This window comes from Sycon ciliatum, chromosome 2, assembly GCF_964019385.1.
Source record: "Sycon ciliatum chromosome 2, ocSycCili1.1, whole genome shotgun sequence".
NCBI classification, from domain to species: domain Eukaryota; kingdom Metazoa; phylum Porifera; class Calcarea; order Leucosolenida; family Sycettidae; genus Sycon; species Sycon ciliatum.
Genome location: NC_088644.1, coordinates 8,527,850 through 8,544,952, shown reverse-complemented (window position 1 = coordinate 8,544,952; position 17,103 = coordinate 8,527,850). Strand labels below are relative to the sequence as shown.

General features: G+C 50.2%; 1 protein-coding gene across 5 annotated transcripts in view; it reads left to right on the top strand.

Moving 5' to 3' along the window:
* LOC135808534 (mucin-2-like) overlaps positions 1–11,156 on the top strand; it is a 71,350-nt gene extending 60,194 nt beyond the window's left edge. For all 5 annotated transcript variants that reach the window (XM_065321732.1, XM_065321733.1, XM_065321734.1 and 2 more), the window contains 7 exons: positions 107–608; positions 4,029–4,077; positions 4,477–4,589; positions 5,012–5,133; positions 5,612–5,877; positions 7,054–7,186; positions 7,474–11,156. In XM_065321732.1, the coding sequence (XP_065177804.1) occupies positions 107–608; positions 4,029–4,077; positions 4,477–4,589; positions 5,012–5,133; positions 5,612–5,877; positions 7,054–7,186; positions 7,474–10,990 (4,702 nt within the window). In that variant the 3' untranslated portion in view covers positions 10,991–11,156. The remainder of the gene's footprint in view (positions 1–106; positions 609–4,028; positions 4,078–4,476; positions 4,590–5,011; positions 5,134–5,611; positions 5,878–7,053; positions 7,187–7,473) is intronic.
* The last annotated feature ends 5,947 nt before the right edge of the window (positions 11,157–17,103 follow it).

Below are 17,103 nucleotides of genomic sequence, written 5' to 3'. Positions count from 1 at the left end.
CCCATTCCACAGGGCCGTTTCTCCTGACGTGCGCAGGATCCAAGAACACATTGAGTGATTTGACTGACTGCGGAGCTGTTTGTGTCAATGTCTGTCCATTCTGCAGAGTGCTGCGTGCTATGGATAGAGTTGAGCTGCAGCTAGCCAAAACAATGCTTGCCAAGAACGATACAGTCACACCCTTCACGTCGCCTTCTTTTACAGTCAAGGCATACTACCGTAATGCGTCGCAAGCCAGCAATATTGTCAAGATACTGATAGAGAGTACAGCTGGGAACCAATCGATATGTACAGAGTCATGTTCAACTGACACGGAGGCAACCATCGGGGAACTGGAAGTTCCGCAAAAAGCAATTCCCACTGATGAACACACTACACCGACTGTTGCCATTGTGCGCACATTTGCCAATGCAAAGCTGTTTGCAGGCTATGACTTTGGTGACCTGAATGAGCAGCCATCGACCAACGCTGAAGGCCTCATTGCTGCGTCAGAGGACTCAGTAGTCAACAGTTTTGTGTTGGCATACAGCCTGTATCCAGAAAACAGTATTGGCTTGCACAAGCTTGCCAGTAACATCACGCTGAAGTTCCGTCCATTGTCAAACCTGGTAAGTGTTGGGTGGTGATTAGAAACTCCGTGCCTCATGTCTCTTTGCAAGTCAGAAACTGGCTGATGTGAGGTGTGAGGTGTGAAGTGGGTGATGCATGGCATGCCACCTTTCTGCTTAACTTCATTATGCATACTTCCTCCGTTAACAAAAACTTCATGATGGATTTTGATGGATATGAAAACGCTTAGAACAGGTCAAGAACAGTTTGTGTCGACTGCAAATCACCCGGACGAAGGCAGTTCAGCCTATTTACAGCGTCTTTACAAGAGAAACTGTTGACGATATAAGCAGAGACTTCAGTTTGCGTCGCTTTGGCTTGACTCATTTTTGACCCTGCGTCGTTGTCGTCACCTGCTAGCTGCTGCACGCAAGTCGTCATCTCTCTCGAGTCGTTCTTCAGCTCGTTTCACCCTTGCCTCGGCTTCTTTGATCACACTCCGCTGAACTTGATGTCGCCGTCGTTCAAGTAAGTAGTTGGCTTTCAAGCTGCGTGATCCGCCGCGATGGCGATAACTCGTTTCCACTAGGGAGTCATACAAATATTTTACAACTCCCTGGTTCCTCTTCGCTCGCCAGAACTCCGCAAAACGAGGACTAAAGGCATAGCCAAACTGATTCCTTTTTCTCTGATGGATACCCCTGCCAGCACTGAACGGCAGCGGCTAGCAAATACAGTCGACTTTCTTGAGCCATGAGACTCGCCCCAGATTGCAGACTTCTGAAAGAATGCATCGTCATCAACATTCGCATCTGGGCTTTGCGCAGGTTGAACAAGAACTTGAATTCAGAATTATTTCATTGCGCCGTGCGATCGGAGCAGCTCCTTGTTCACTCGCTCATTGTGTAGGCTCGCTGCTCCGTTCCATCGCTCTCTGTAACTCTCTAACCCAGTGCTAGATTAGTAGAGAGGCCAAGCAGCGCATTATCTCCTCGGAGAAGTGGTATTTCGGTTTCGCTCGCCATGACTGTCATCACCTAGGTTGCCACAACGCAACCATCGATTCCGCTCGGCTTGTTGTGAAAGGTCGCTTTACTTGCGTCGCACCTCTTTCATGGCATGCCAGGGAAGGCCAAGAAAGTGATCGCGACTCATTTCACGGCAGTTTGTGTGCAAACGAGTCCCTCAAAATCCATCACGAAGTTTTTGTTAACGGAGGAAGTAGTAGAGGTCTGGAAAGTCAGCCTTGGCCTGCTCTACTTTGTACTCGACTCTTGTGCAATAACGTTACATATCCTACCAGTCAATGAGGTATAATCCACGGCTAACACTTGTCTGTATATATCAATGTACCGATGAGTGGGTTTTTCTTGCGCCGCGTATACTGACATACAGAGGGACATGGACAGCAAAAGCAACGGCACACGAATTGAGAGGTAGTTGGCCACAGTCAGATGTTCGCACACATAGAAAAAGGTGTGGATGTGCGAATGCATTGTGCATGTGTGTACGTGTGGGTGCGTGTATGCGTGTATAGTATTAGTGAAGCGGACATTACAAAATGATGAATGAGAATACATGTATCTAAAATGGTTGTTCCTAATCGATTTTCTTGAGACTATCATCAGGGAAAATCGTCTCACAATAGAGGCTATACGGAGAAACAAACTATGTACTAATAGGTTATTGGATAGTGGGAAGTATACAAGGTGAGGTGTGAAAAAACTAAAGTGGGAGAGAAGACGAAAGAAATTAGAAGAAAAGATGTGAGAGTGTTCCCGACGGTGTGAGCTACTACATAAGGTGAGTGAAATGAAGGCGTGGAAGCAGGTGAATGTGATAGAGTGAGGAACTGTGAGGTGTAGGTGTATGCGAATGAATACGTGTGTGAATGCTAGGTGAAGAGTCTCAGTTTTGTGACATTTTCTTTCTGAATGCATAGATTAGGATTGTGTTTACGGATGAAAACAGCTTCTAATACCTTAAGTTCACGAAACCTACGAGCACGACACAAAACAGTGAAGCATGAATCATCATACACTGAGCGGCTAAGCTTCAGCAAGAGCTTTGTTTCCTGAAGAAGGTATTCGTTCAGAATGGATATCCTGTTCAGCTCCTCAGTAAGCTGTTTAGCGAACCTGATATTCAGGCTGCCGATCCTGAGTTTGGACCTGACCCATGTCGTGTGTTTTTACGACTTCCATGGAAAGGTCAAATTTCGCTGGATGTGGCCCGTGCTGTGAGGACTGTTGTCAGACAAACCTATTTTGCCACAGCATTGACAACAGTCTTTACTACGGCCCGTGCGTTCACGGTGAAGAAGGATGTTCTTCCTACCCAACTGATTAGCCATGTAATCTATCATTTTGAATGTCGGCATTGTGATAGCCGATATGTAGGAAGAACCCTTCAGCACCTGAACGCACGCGTCAAACAACATGTACCATTGTACCTATTGTCAGATGGAGCCAAAGCCCAGCGACCTGGACGAGGCCGTCCCCGCAAACAGGTGCCAGTTGCACAATTACAACAGAACCACACAGTACCGGTTGAACGTACTACAAGTACACAGGTACGTGAGACTGAAGGAATTGGCCAAACACAGGTACGGAGACCGGTAACAAGGAGCATGACTCGTGCGCTGGTAATGACATCTACAACCGGACATGGACTGGCAGCGAGCAGTAGCGTGGGATTGTCGTTGGGGCAGAGGACGGGATGGAAGAGGAAGAGGATGAGGAAGGTGAGAGCAGTGATGAAGAGAGTGAGTTGGACAACCAAGATGAAGATGACCGGACTGAAGGTGAGACCACAACGAAAGGGTCAGCCATTAAGAAACACCTCTTGTCTAGTAGCCAATGCCGCTCAGTGTATGATGATTCATGCTTCACTGTTTTGTGTCGTGCTCGTAGGTTTCGTGAACTTAAGGTATTAGAAGCTGTTTTCATCCGTAAACACAATCCTAATCTATGCATTCAGAAAGAAAATGTCACAAAACTGAGACTCTTCACCTAGCATTCACACACGTATTCATTCGCATACACCTACACCTCACAGTTCCTCACTCTATCACATTCACCTGCTTCCACGCCTTCATTTCACTCACCTTATGTAGTAGCTCACACCGTCGGGAACACTCTCACATCTTTTCTTCTAATTTCTTTCGTCTTCTCTCCCACTTTAGTTTTTTCACACCTCACCTTGTATACTTCCCACTATCCAATAACCTATTAGTACATAGTTTGTTTCTCCGTATAGCCTCTATTGTGAGACGATTTTCCCTGATGATAGTCTCAAGAAAATCGATTAGGAACAACCATTTTAGATACATGTATTCTCATTCATCATTTTGTAATGTCCGCTTCACTAATACTATTAATCGCATTGATAAAGTTATTGTCTCCTCGTCGCCTTTTCGTATGCGTGTATGCGTGTTTTGTGTATGTGTGCGTGCGTGCGTTTGGTTACCTCAATTTTAGGACAACACCAGCCACCTCTGCTCGTTCTGGGATCAATCAGGAGCCGAAGGTAATATCAGAAATACTTCGGTTATGAAGATGTCATGCTTTGGTTCCTCAATGTTAGCTGGGTCCCATGTACAAGGTCAGAAGGACGGGAGAGAAGTGGGAGGCGTGTGTGCTACACCCAGAGCTAAGTCCCACTAGAGAGGTTATTCGATTACAGCATCTGTTGAGATGCTTTGGCAAAGTCACGGCATGGCGATGCACTAGCGACTCACGCTGCATAACGTCACAGTCATAGCGTCCATAAGCGGTTCTGATGACTCACACTGTATACTTATCACCCATAAGCGATTCTGATGAATCACCAGCATGACATCATTCGCATGACCTCTATACGCCTGCGCACCGTAGCAGTAAACAGGCTGATAGTCGGTGTATGTGTTGTCTGTATCGTCGCCTGCAGGATATGGCCTGTGGAGCCAGGAGGGATGCTACCCAGTGGCAAGAGAAGCCGGCAAGGAGGATGGCTTGTTTGAATGCCAGTGTGATCACCTGACTAACTTTGCCATGCTTATGGTAAGACTGACCACTCCTGTAGGAAAGTATTTGCTCCCCACGCTGGAGCTCGTACTTCTCCGTCGACTTAACTTCACGCTTGACTGACTAGCGACTTTCATCTAGAGCATGAGAAATTGCTTTAACCTTCAACTTGGCGAATCTAATTCACACTGTACTGACCACTCTTCCCGCTTAACACATAATATTATAATATTTCAAGTCCATTGCTCCAACGCAGGGCTGGATCACCTTTTTCCTGCTAATCCATGTTCCCAACATTTTACCATTGCTCTAGTACAAGCTACCACCATGCTATTGAATTGTCATCTGCTGACTTGGGATGATCCGGGATATAGACGGCATGCATGAACAATACTGAACATGTGCACTGTCGGAGATTTGCAAGAGTTTGTCTATTGCCTGTGCTTCACCATGTCCAGAACCCGTTCTCTGACAAAATATCTGGAACGAGCGGCCAGGCTCTGAGATACATTACGCTGGTTGGTGGCATCCTGTCGTGCATTGCTCTCCTGCTCACCGCCGTCTATCCGCTCATCCTGAGGTAAGTGCCGAATGGTCCGTGAGCACAATCCGAGGCTGGCATCGGGAATGAAACAATTTGGGAAGAACTGTTTTCCAGAACCACTCGTTTTTTGGCCTAAGCGAAGACTAGCCGAGCTTGCTTGAAGAATACTCACTCACAGTGACTTTGGGAATTCGAGTGCCAAAATTCTATTTGCTACCTTGCAGTCACAGGTCACAAGTGCTTTCATGTGAGCTGTGCAAATAGTAGTGTCCTATAGCTCCTAAGTGCATCCATCCACATTGGGGAAAGTGAATTATTGCAACTCACCAATGAAAATAATTACATTTCACCATATGGATTGATGGAGAGCCTTGAAATTGGTGAAGTGTCCAACCAATTTCTTGATAATTGCCTTAGTTCAAAATTCTCTGGTAATACTGTACAGTCCCTACTGCAGCCACGTCACAAATCACTCATTGTACATGCTATCCTCTCGTATTCTGTGTTGCTTCAGATCATTTACGAAGTCCAGGATTTTGCTCTCGGCACTGGCTGGAACCATGTTCTTTGGCAACGTCATGTTTCTCATGTCAGTGGAGGACTACGCTAGAAACACGGATGGCTTCTGCACGTTCCTTGGCCTGGCCGTTCACTATCTGTTCCTGTCATCGTTCCTTTGGATGTTGACACATGCACTGAACGTGTACATTGCCGTCGCCAAGCCCATCGTGTACCGCACCATAAAGTGGGTGTTTGTCAAAGCAGCATTGTTTGCCTGGGGTAAGTAGCCGAAGAACAGCACACAACAATGCTCACTGTACGAGATAGTGGTAGCGACTTCGGCGATAATTTTACAGGAAAGTTGGTCGCTCCCCACACCAGAGCTCGCGCTTCTCCGCCGACTTGACTTCATGCTTGACTGACTCACGACTGCCGTCCAGAACACACTGTATTGAGCAGGGAGTGGAGCTTTCTTGCAGGTTTGCCCGGTCGAAGGTTCAATGGACTTCTTGTATGCTCTGGGTGGCAGTCGTGAGTCAGTCAAGTGTCAAGTTGAGTCAGAGAGAAAGTGTGAGCTCCAGTGTGGGGAGCAACCAACCTTCTTATTCTTTCGTGCACCAGCACATCTTCTCCAGGCGTCAGGGGCCCAGCCTCCCCGCCCATCCGACTCGCCACACACAACAGCGCAATTGAACAAAAAGTTTTACATAATATCTTGACAAGACGAAGACGGACAGACAAGAGGACCAGACACGACGAGGCAAAACCGATAACTGAAGAACAGGACAAACATTGCGGCAGCATATATGAGCATGCGCGCAAAATAATGTTGCACGCGCGACAATGACGTAAGCATTCCATGGTGTATACATGTACAGACGACTGCACATGCAACCAAAACAATGCAACAAAGTCAACACTAAACCACTACAAAATAAAACTAAAGAACAACATAAATAAGCCAAGAAAAGTCTTTCACTCTAGACCCATTGCGCAACATATACAGTCATGCTCACTGTGGCGTCAGAAACACTTTGTGTTCACTGAGCGTTAGCAAAACATGCATGGCTCAGCTGCATTCTTCGGCTTCGTATTTTAGTGCACTGTTGCAAACAATGTACAGATTGGTGATGATATCAGAGCTGGTTGCAAGTTTCATCCTTCAGTTACTGAATAGACTTTTGAGTGGCAGCAGTCAGTGTCTGATGACTGCACAATGTACATGTAACTAGTGAAACTCAGAGTGACAACGACATGACTTACCTAGTGACAATGACATGATTAACCTTGGTCCACTGTGAAAGTCTGTTGTATTGTGAAAGGTAACCGTCTCGTTAGTACATGGATTGTCTCAAGGCCCATAGTTCTTACCCCTGTGTAACCAGAGCTAAATTCAGAAAATACTAGGAATTCTGTGATCCTATTCTCAATACCTGTATACTGCTTCCTTCACAGGTATACCGTTCCTGGAAACACTTGTCATTGGCACAGCTTACCCATGTTCTTTCAAATGGGCGTTCGTAGCTAACAGCACTGAGACACTATGTGTTGACACCAGCAGCAACCTCGCTGCAGGACATTATCGAGGGTGAGTGAATGACATTGTCGAGGTTTGCTCTGCAGAATTAACATCGCAAAACCGGCATAAACTTTTCGAACATAATCTCTTGCTGTAGTAGACCAGCACTTTCATGCGCATTATCCATGCAGTGAAACCTCGGTGTTATTACCTACAGCCTTCTGCACTGCTCTCTTGAATATCCTCTCTGGTGTTTTACTCACAAGATTGTCGAGTGTAGCTTAGCACTCAGTGCCATCACACGGTCTTAACGGTGGCATGTTGTGCTTTGCTTCTTCACTTCTGCTGCCTTACAGGTGTATTCTGAAGCCAGGACTTCCCTTCCAACTTGGATTTGTCATGCCTATAGTGATCATCATCGTCGTTAACACAGTCCTGCTGACCGTCACAATGCTCAAGTTACGCATACATGAAATGGGCACCAGACGGCGACTCAGCAAGCCCAAAGACAACGACAGGAAGCGAGCAAGGAATCTATTGCGCTGCCGCACGATCCTCTGTCTGACATTCCTGCTGGGTGCAACCTGGCTGGTTGGGGTGTTTGTTGTGTCTGGAGAGGAAAGCCCTAATGAAGCCGCCATGTACATATTCACCATTCTGAATGTTGTCCAGGGCATGGCTATCTTCGTATTCCAGGTAATGCTGAGAAAGAAGGTGCGTGCCGAACTTCGAGACTTTGCCTCGTCCACTGCCAACAAATGGCAGAAGACAAAGTCTACAGTGCTGTCACGTGATGGCCACAACAGAGCCTCCTCTGCCAGCACTGGGTTCTCTGAGTCGTCCACCAACCGCAGCTTCCGCTTTGCTCACTTTCTGACCTCGCAGAGCAAGGACAGGACGAGCAACAGCGAGAAACAAGAGGAGTATGACCTGCGCGATATCGTTGAGCCAGAGCTGGGGAGTCTACGCAAGAAACACAAGCTGCATGCGCACCCCATGGCCGACTCTCCGCTGACACAAAGAGTACGGCACGAGTCACAGTATAATGCTGCCACGGATACCATCCCTCGTGGCTACCCTACCACATCTGAGTATAATGCTGCCACGGACACCATCCCTCGTGGCTACTCGACCGCATACGATAACGATGACTTCACCCTGAAGACGACTCAGTCCACAGCTGATGAGTCTGGCCCTCCCATACTGACAGCGCAATGCAAGAGCGGCGGTGATGGCGAAGACCTTGATGGTGGAAACTTAGCTATGTTCAATGCTGCTGCTCTGGAAGGCACAGGTGACAAAGACTCAGCATGCTCCATCCAGCAGGGTTCTTTGAAAGCAGACAGCTCTGTTTTGGAGAACACCTCGGCTTCAGCTCAAGTAGACGACGATATACCCCCAGGGAACAATGTCAGACGTTCACGTCGAGCATCAACAGAGGAAGTTACAGTAACAGTAATAGCAGATGTTGAGAATTCTGTTGCAACACCTGATCCAGTAGAAGCCACAGCCAGCATGTCCCTGCCAGCAAGTGAGGCTGCTGACCATGATGACCTCATACATAATACTGGTGACCAGAGTCCAAGGCACAGCAGTGATGCTGGGCAGCTGCCTGCAGACCAATCATCAGCTGTGCCAGAGCAACCAGCTGAAATGATCGAGCAGCCTATGATCACTACACAGCCTATTTCTGTATGTTCTGCTGTAACCCAGAGTCTAGTGGCTACAGAGCTGGAAGACACTGAAGTCACAGAGTTCCAAAGTCGGAAACAGCGCCACGTGAAAGAAGAGACCGTGCCAGTTCAAGACCAGTCATCATACTCTGAAGCACTCACCAGCATGGAGATTGATGGTCACAATGAATCAGCTACTGAGAACCCATATGCCAGACCAAACGAGCCATCTGAAACTCTTTCTTCCTCTGCATCCATGCCATCAACTCGCCCAGCTAGTACCGTGGAGGCGACCTATGCAAAACCTGATTGCCTCAGTGACCAACAGCCTGATGCTGGTTCAACGGATTCAAGCCCAGAACCGCCCAGCATACGCCAAACAAACCCTTATGAAGAACTTCCGTGCTCGAAGCCAAGTGATACATGTGTTCCAGATGATGAGCGACCATATGCCAGGCCATCTGATCCAAATGACGAGCGACCGTATGCCAGGCCAACCGAACCATCGCAGCCGACATCCAATGTGGAGGACCCAACATATGCCAACCCAAACTATGCAAAGCCGACCTATGCCAAGCCAACTGACCCTACCAGTGAAGCTACTGAATCACCGTACGCAGTCCCAAGCGATTTGAATAGAGACTCCAAGCCGCCATGCTCAAGTCCAGCTGAGCCAAGCCTCGATCCAGTATATGCAAAGCCGTCGGACGTAACACAAGTCAGCGAACTACCAACATCTGGGGCCAGCAGTGACCCAGATTACGACAAACCAGATATCCGCACTGCACAGGAATCTGGCGGTGCAGGACATGGAAGTGGATCACACCGGTGCTCAACCCCAGCAAGTCCGACCGAGAGCGGTGCAGGGATGCCGCCTGACAGGGGTGGGTCGGCGTATGCGCATGTGTCAGAAGACACTGATGATGGGCACTATGCTGAGGCAGGTCCGAGAGAACAAAGATCTCTGACCTTACCCTATGGTGAACCGGCTGAGCAGCTGGCAGGGGTGCAACACGACTATGCCCAGCCTAGCCCGAGACAACAAGGCCACCACACACTACCCAGACAGCACAATACAGATGGACACACAAGCGCACAAGGACAGCTCACCAAGTTCAGCACCATCGCAGGGCATAACACACCGGCCGGTGTTTCTCCTGCGGTGATCGATACCGAGGACATCTATTCTCAGCCGATACCAAGGCAGGAGCGCGCTAAGACATTGGGCAGCGGTGCAACTGTTTCAACGCTGCACAGCCATTCCTCTGCTGCAAATACCGGGGGACAACTACCCAGCAGTGTGAACCCAACTGAGCCACACCCTGACCAGCTGTATTCAGCACCTATACCCAAAAGTCTGCGCAAGGCGGTGTCGGAAGGCCCTAGCACGTCAAACAAGAAAGAAGGCCCATTACAGACGTCTGCAGCCATTGCGGAGGAGGCTTTGCCGGCTGGCTCAGCCCTACAAACATCTTCACTTTACGCCGAGCCCATTGCGAAGAAGAACCGGCACTTGTCGGCTCGGTTCAACCCAAGCCCTGTTGGTAGCCGATCGCTTGGTAGTGCCTTGCTGCCCGGAGCTGTCGATGAGGATAGCTCAGTGCTAGCATCCAGTAGCACTTCTCAAGTGGATCGTTTTGACGTGAACGGTTCGGCGTACACGAGGCCCACAGTTAAAAAGGACCGCATGTCTGCAAGATGTGAATCCAGCCCAGCCATCAAGCAACAACAGGATCCTGGCAATTTGGATGCAGCACACTTTGACGTGAACGGTTCGGTGTACACGCGACCCACACTCAAGGAGGACCGCACGTCAGCCAAATGCAAATCCAGTCCTGCCATCAAGCATCAACAGGACCCTGGCAACTTGGATGCAGCGCACTTTGACGTGAACGGTTCGGTGTACATGCGGCCCACACTCAAGGAGGACCGCGTATCAACCAAATACGAATCAAATCCAGCTGCAAAGCACCAACAGAACCCTGGCAATATGGATCCAGCAACGGGTAGCATTGCGGATTCAGTTGAGCATGTTGAGATAAATAGCACTCTGTACGCAGTGCCAACGCTAAAAAGGAATCAAACACCCGGCCAAGAACACTCAACCAGTAGCGACGAGTCTGCACAGGAAGGCACCACCAGCACGAGTCCAAGAGATGATGGAGAAAGCAAGAGGGAGAGTCTAATGGATCTCTACTAGTTACTGAGATAAATTAGCCCATGCGCTCCAAGCCCACGCACACACCCTACATAATCATTCTATAGAGCAGGCCGTATACATGGTATATGTACTGTATGACTACTACACTGATGATGTTGACTTGAAAATTGTCCATTGCCGGAGACCAACGCTGTAACATTGCACCTCATTATACTTAGCCCACCACTCACTCACTCAACAAGTGTAGCACACTGTCAATGCCAACAGGCCAATCATGTGCACCTCATTTACGACTGATCCTTTCTAGCCTGTTCTCTACATTACATCTTTTATAATGTAGAAGACCTTCAACAGCCTTGATCAAGCATTTGTCAGACATTGATCAAACTGTTCTTGCCGATGCGATATCCAGTGCAGCCAGAGCAGGCAGAGCAACAGGCACGTTGCATCCTCTGCCAGCACTCTGCCAAGGTTTCCACAATACTTTATTATTATTATGTAGTATGCGTGACAGTCACAGACAAGTGAGTTTGCATCACGAATCATAAATATTCACTTGAGTTAAAGCAGAATAATGCACTGACTGTGGACAGTTGTGACTTTTTCAGCTCCGTAGTGTTTGACAGCCCAGCCGGCAACAGGCCGGTCTGGAAGTAGGACAGTAGTATTAGTGTGAATAGTGGCAGTGTAGGGTAGCATAGGGTAGTAGGGTAGCGTAGAGTAGGGGTGTAAGCAGTCAAAATCAGGGAGAACCTCTTCGCCATGGGCGAGCTCGCAGGAGAGCCTGCGATGAAACTGCTCTGCTCCCTCCCGGGCATAGAGCAGACTCTGCTCAGCGTGCTGCAGACCCTGACGTCTCATATCAGCGAGTCGAGGGATCGTGAGGGTCGTCTCCATCAGCGTGTGGACGATCTCTCCACGCATCTCCTAGCCCTACGTGAGGAATTTTGTTCACTGCAGAAATCCGCCATTGTTGTTCCCGACAAGGCCCCTGCACGATCTACTCAGCACCAAGTCCAAGGCGACAAATCTCGTACCCGTACGAAACCTCGTAACCGTCCTCCCCAGCAGGGCCAGCCTGACCCAGCTGCAGCAGCAAACCAGCTCGACCCAGCCGATGTAGATGCTGGACAACAGTCAGGGCAGATCGACGTGGCCTCTGGCTCTGCACAGCACGAAACCCGTACCCGTACGGACGACCCCGGCTTTGTCGATCCTGAGCCTGTGCAATCAGACTGCGAGAAGAGCCACCCTATCATGGCCGTCATCAAGGATGACAGTTGGAAATTAGTTGCGGCGGGCCCGCCAAGAAAGAAGCGATCTGTGTTCTTTGTGGGCAACTTGAGCCACGACTGCACAGTGGACAGTCTCACTGAGTTTGTACACCGTAGGTCGGAAAGCGTAGGGACGCCTGTCAAAGCCCACCAATGCAGCCTACATACAGCCGGAAACGGGCAAGTGTCAGCCAGGATATCGGTTGATGCCACTTCCAAGCTGACAGTGACGTCCGCCAATTTCTGGCCAAGGCCACTCTACTGCAGGCCGTGGAGATTCCACACCTCCACAAATGCGAATGCAGCCAACAGCACCAGCAGCAGCAAGAGCAGCCGCCACAACAAGAACAACAACAGCACCAGCAGCAGCACCAGCAGTCGCCGCAGCAGCACCAGTAGTCACCGCAGCAGCACCAGCAGTCGCCGCAGCAGCAGCAGCAGCACCAGTAGTCACCGCAGCAGCACCAGCAGTCGCCGCAGCAGCAGTAGCGACAGTAGCACCAACCAGCTGGAAGCACAGCAGCATGATCAAGAGCAACAGCAACTTGGGATTGCCGCCACGATAAATGACTTCCTGAGCGCGAGTCGTGGCCTGTCCGCTGCTGCTGCCGGCACACCTGTAACCACGCCACACAGCCACAAACGTTCTTCTGCCGAGCGGTCACCTGATTCGCTGTCGCATGATGCGAAGCGTCCTGCCCAGCCTGGTGCGCAGCCACCCCGGCAGGATAACCAATCCTCACAATGATGGCTCCAACATGTGCACGGCAACCACCTAGAATGCTCCGCCTCATGCTGACAAATGCTTTCGGTATCTTGTCAAAACTTGGGGAGTTCCAAGCTTCTCTCAATGCCCACCACCCAGACATTGTCATCGTCACGGAGACAAAAGTCACGGAGGACAAGGCCACGCCTGCTGACCTCACATTCCCTGGATACTTCCCACCAGTTCGAAGGGACCGTACGGCCCAGGGGGGCGGTGTTGCTGTCTGGATTCGGGCCGACCTGGCTTTCACAGAACTAGAATATATTGATACTGGTGGAAATGAAATCCTGTGGGTTCGCCTCAAGACAGCAGCTGGCCCATCCATTGGAGTATGTGCTGTGTATCGCTCAGGTTCATCCGCTGATGGAGACATCTCTGCCCTAAACAGCATCAGCTCTGGCATAGATGATGCTAGGCAATGCTGCCAGAATATCATCGTTGCAGGTGACCTAAATGTACACAACCGGGAATGGCTAGGCAGCAGTAGAACTTCCCCTGCTGGTGAAGCTGCTGAAGATCTGTGTTACCACCATTGCCTCGATCAGCATGTCCATGAGCCAACACGTGGCAATAATATCCTCGACCTCATAATGTCAGATATCCCTGGAAGCGTCATCTCAACTCTCCATCCACCTCTAGGGAAATCTGACCACGCAGTTGTGGTAACTGACTTTGAAGTTGCCCCCTCCTGTGACCGTCCCAGTAAGCGAACCGTGTGGCGCTACCAGCATGCTGACTGGCCTCGGCTACGGGCTTTCTTTCGGTCCACAAACTGGGTGTTGACTGATGACAACAGCATTGACGTCTCTTGTGTGAAACTCACACAGAAGATCAAAGAGGGCATGCAGATATTCATCCCATCCAAAACCCTGAAGCTACGCCAGGGAGACCCAGCCTGGTGGTCACCTGAGTGCCAGGAAGCTGTTGACAGGAAGCAACGTGCCTGGCGACGTCACCGATCTTCGCCCAACAATGCACACCTGCGGCTGGCCTACTCTATGGCAACAGGTGAAGCAACAAACTGTCTGCACAGAGCCAAGCAAGCGCACACTACCAGTATCCGCCGAAAGATAAGAGAAGGTGCCCTTTCCAGCCGACAATGGTGGACAACCGTCAAGCGAGCAGGTGGGCAAGGACACCGCTCTGCAGACATACCTGTTCTGCGTGCGTCGAACGGAACTGAGCACACCACCTGCAGCGAAAAGGCCGAAGCATTCGGGCAGTATTTCTCCGCAAAGTGCAGTCTTGGTGACAACGACTTGCAAGCCAACAGCCTCCCTCCAGTCCGCCCCCGATCTCAAGCCCAACTCCGCAATGTCCACTTTCGGCCAAGCACGGTTGAGCGGAAGCTGAGGCAACTCCACCCCGCCAAAGCCACGGGTCCAGATGGCATCCCCGGGCGTGTACTCCGGCAATGCAGCAAAGAGCTGGCTGCACCAGTGTCGCGGCTCTTTTCGCAGGCCTTCCACCAAGGTCGGCAACCTACAATGTGGAAGACGGCAATGGTTGTGCCGGTGCACAAGAAAAAATCCAAGTCTGATGTTAAGAACTACCGCCCGATCTCCCTCCTCTCTATTCTGTCAAAAGTCATGGAGGCCATTATTAACCACTCAATCCGACAGTTCCTGGAGGCACACAACATCTTATCGAAAAGTCAGTATGGCTTCCGCAGCCAACTCGGCACCCAGGACATACTCACGCTACTCAACTACCAATGGAGTCGCGTTGCAGCCAGAGGTGGTGTAGTTCGAGTCATTGCAGTTGATGTGGCTGGCGCATTCGACCGCGTCTCTCATGTAGGCGTTTTGCACAAGGCACAATGCTATGGTGTAACTGGTCCACTTCTCGCTTGGCTGAGGGATTACCTGACTGATCGTCACTTGAGGGTTGCAGTTGGAGGTGAACTTTCCAGTCCGTACCCGACCAAAGCTGGCGTGCCGCAGGGCAGTATCCTTGGCCCCACCCTGTTCATCCTCTACACCAATGATGGCGAGGACCACCTCCCACCAGGTATGGAGCTAGCAGCCTACGCTGACGACACCACTCTCTTCCACTGCCTCACATCAAGAGCTGACATTGACTGTGGCTCCGAGCTCCTCCAGCAGGGCATTGATGCGTTTTCCCGTTGGGGACATAAGTGGAGGATCAAATTTGAGCCCACCAAGACGCAGGCTATGTCTATAGGCCACCATCGCCAGCCCTGGGAGCTCCCTCGAGCAACATTTGACGGCACACCGGTCAGTGAAGAGAGTCGGCTGAAACTCCTGGGAGTCACCTTTGACGACACCCTGAGCTACTCCTTCCACCTCCGCTCCCTAGCTTCCCGTGCTAACCAGCGGATTGGCTTCCTGAAGCGAGCGTCTCCCATTCTGGACGCCGAGAGCCGCCAACGCGTCTACAACGGCTTTGTGCGACCCACACTCGAGTATTGCCCCTTAGTGTGGATGGGCTCACCCTCGTCCCATCTTAAGAAGCTGGACCAGATCCAGCGAAGGGCCCTCCACATCATCGGAGCAGGTACTTGGCTCCCTAGCCTGGCACTCCGTCGCCTGGTAGCTGCACTTGCCTATACCTACAAGCTCTGCTATCTAGATGCATCCAGCCCTCTGAAGCAGATGCTGCCTAAACCAGCCACTCACCGTGCCCCCGAGACAAGACCTACCCGTCAGTCTCTCCAGCTGCAGGATTCCCATCCATACCAGATGACAACTGGCCTGCCTGCCAACACCCGGAATAGCTGTCTCCAAGGATTCCCTGCTTGCACCGTTGCAACATGGAATGCCCTGCCACCAGACCTGTTCCACCACCCACCCGCCCAGCCTCACATGCAAAGCTTTAAGAAAAAGGTGTACCGTCACCTTCTTGCTCAGGACTGGCTCTCTGCTACTGATGCACTTTGAATCTGTTCGCCAACGCTTTCCCTGTTCTTATTAGTGTTCAACTGCTTACCTTATAACCCTGCTGTCATCATCACCAATATTCTGATTCTCATGCACATATCCCAGAACCTGCTATCCTTCGCAGTCCCCATCACCAAGAGCACTGTGCTCTTCTATCTCCCAGCTCTCTCTCTCTCTCTCTCTCTCTCTCTCTCTCTCTCTCTCTCTCTCTCTCTCTCTCTCTCTCGCCCTCGCTCTCTCGCTCTCTCTCTCTCTCTCTCTCTCTCTCTCTCTCTCTCTCTCTCTCTCTCTCTCTCTCTCTCTCTCTCTCTCTCTCTCTCTCTCTCTCTCTCTCTCTCTCTCTCTCTCTCTCTCTCTCTCTCTCTCTCTCTCTCTCTCTCTCGCTCTCTCTCGCTCCCAGCTCTCTCTCTCTCTCTCTCTCTCTCTCGCTCGCTCGCTCTCTCTCTCTCTCTCTCTCTCTCTCTCTCTCTCTCTCTCTCTCTCTCTCTCTCTCTCTCTCTCTCTCTATCTCTCTCTCTCTCTCTCTCTCTCTCGCTCTCTCTCGCTCTCTCTCGCTCTCTCTCGCTCTCTCTCGCTCTCTCTCGCTCTCTCTCGCTCTCTCTCGCTCTCTCTCTCTCTCTCTCTCTCTCTCTCTCTCTCTCTCTCTCTCTCTCTCTCTCTCTCTCTCTCTCTCTCTCTCTCTCTCTCTCTCTCTCTCTCTCTCTCTCTCTCTCTCTCTTTCTTTCTTCTCTTCTTCTTCCCCCATCTCCCGATAATTATTAGCCCCCGTTTTCTTTCGACGCGTTTGCTGTGCAGTGAAGCCGAGACCCTAGGTCGGTGGAGCACATCAGGCCCCGTCACCACGTCCACGATTCATGCCTGCGATGCTGCACCGCTGCTTTGCATGTCATGATTGGAAGCTGTGGCCTTAGTAAAAAAAAAAAAAAAAAAAAAAAAAAAAAAAAAAAAAAAAAGCATTCCGTTTAGCCAATCATATGCATGATCTCATTTTGACGATGATTTTATCCAGAGGACTGGTTGCATTCGGTAGAGCTTCATGATGATACGACTTATAATTGTTTTGTTTTTTTCTCTCTTTGTGTACCCTCCATGATCATGCACATCGTATGAATGGCTGTGTATTGTATGAAGCTACCAGTAATCCTGCTCCTAGCTGTCCTGCTCTCTCTCTCTCTATCTTTCTAGCTCTACCTTCTCTCACTCCTTCTCTCT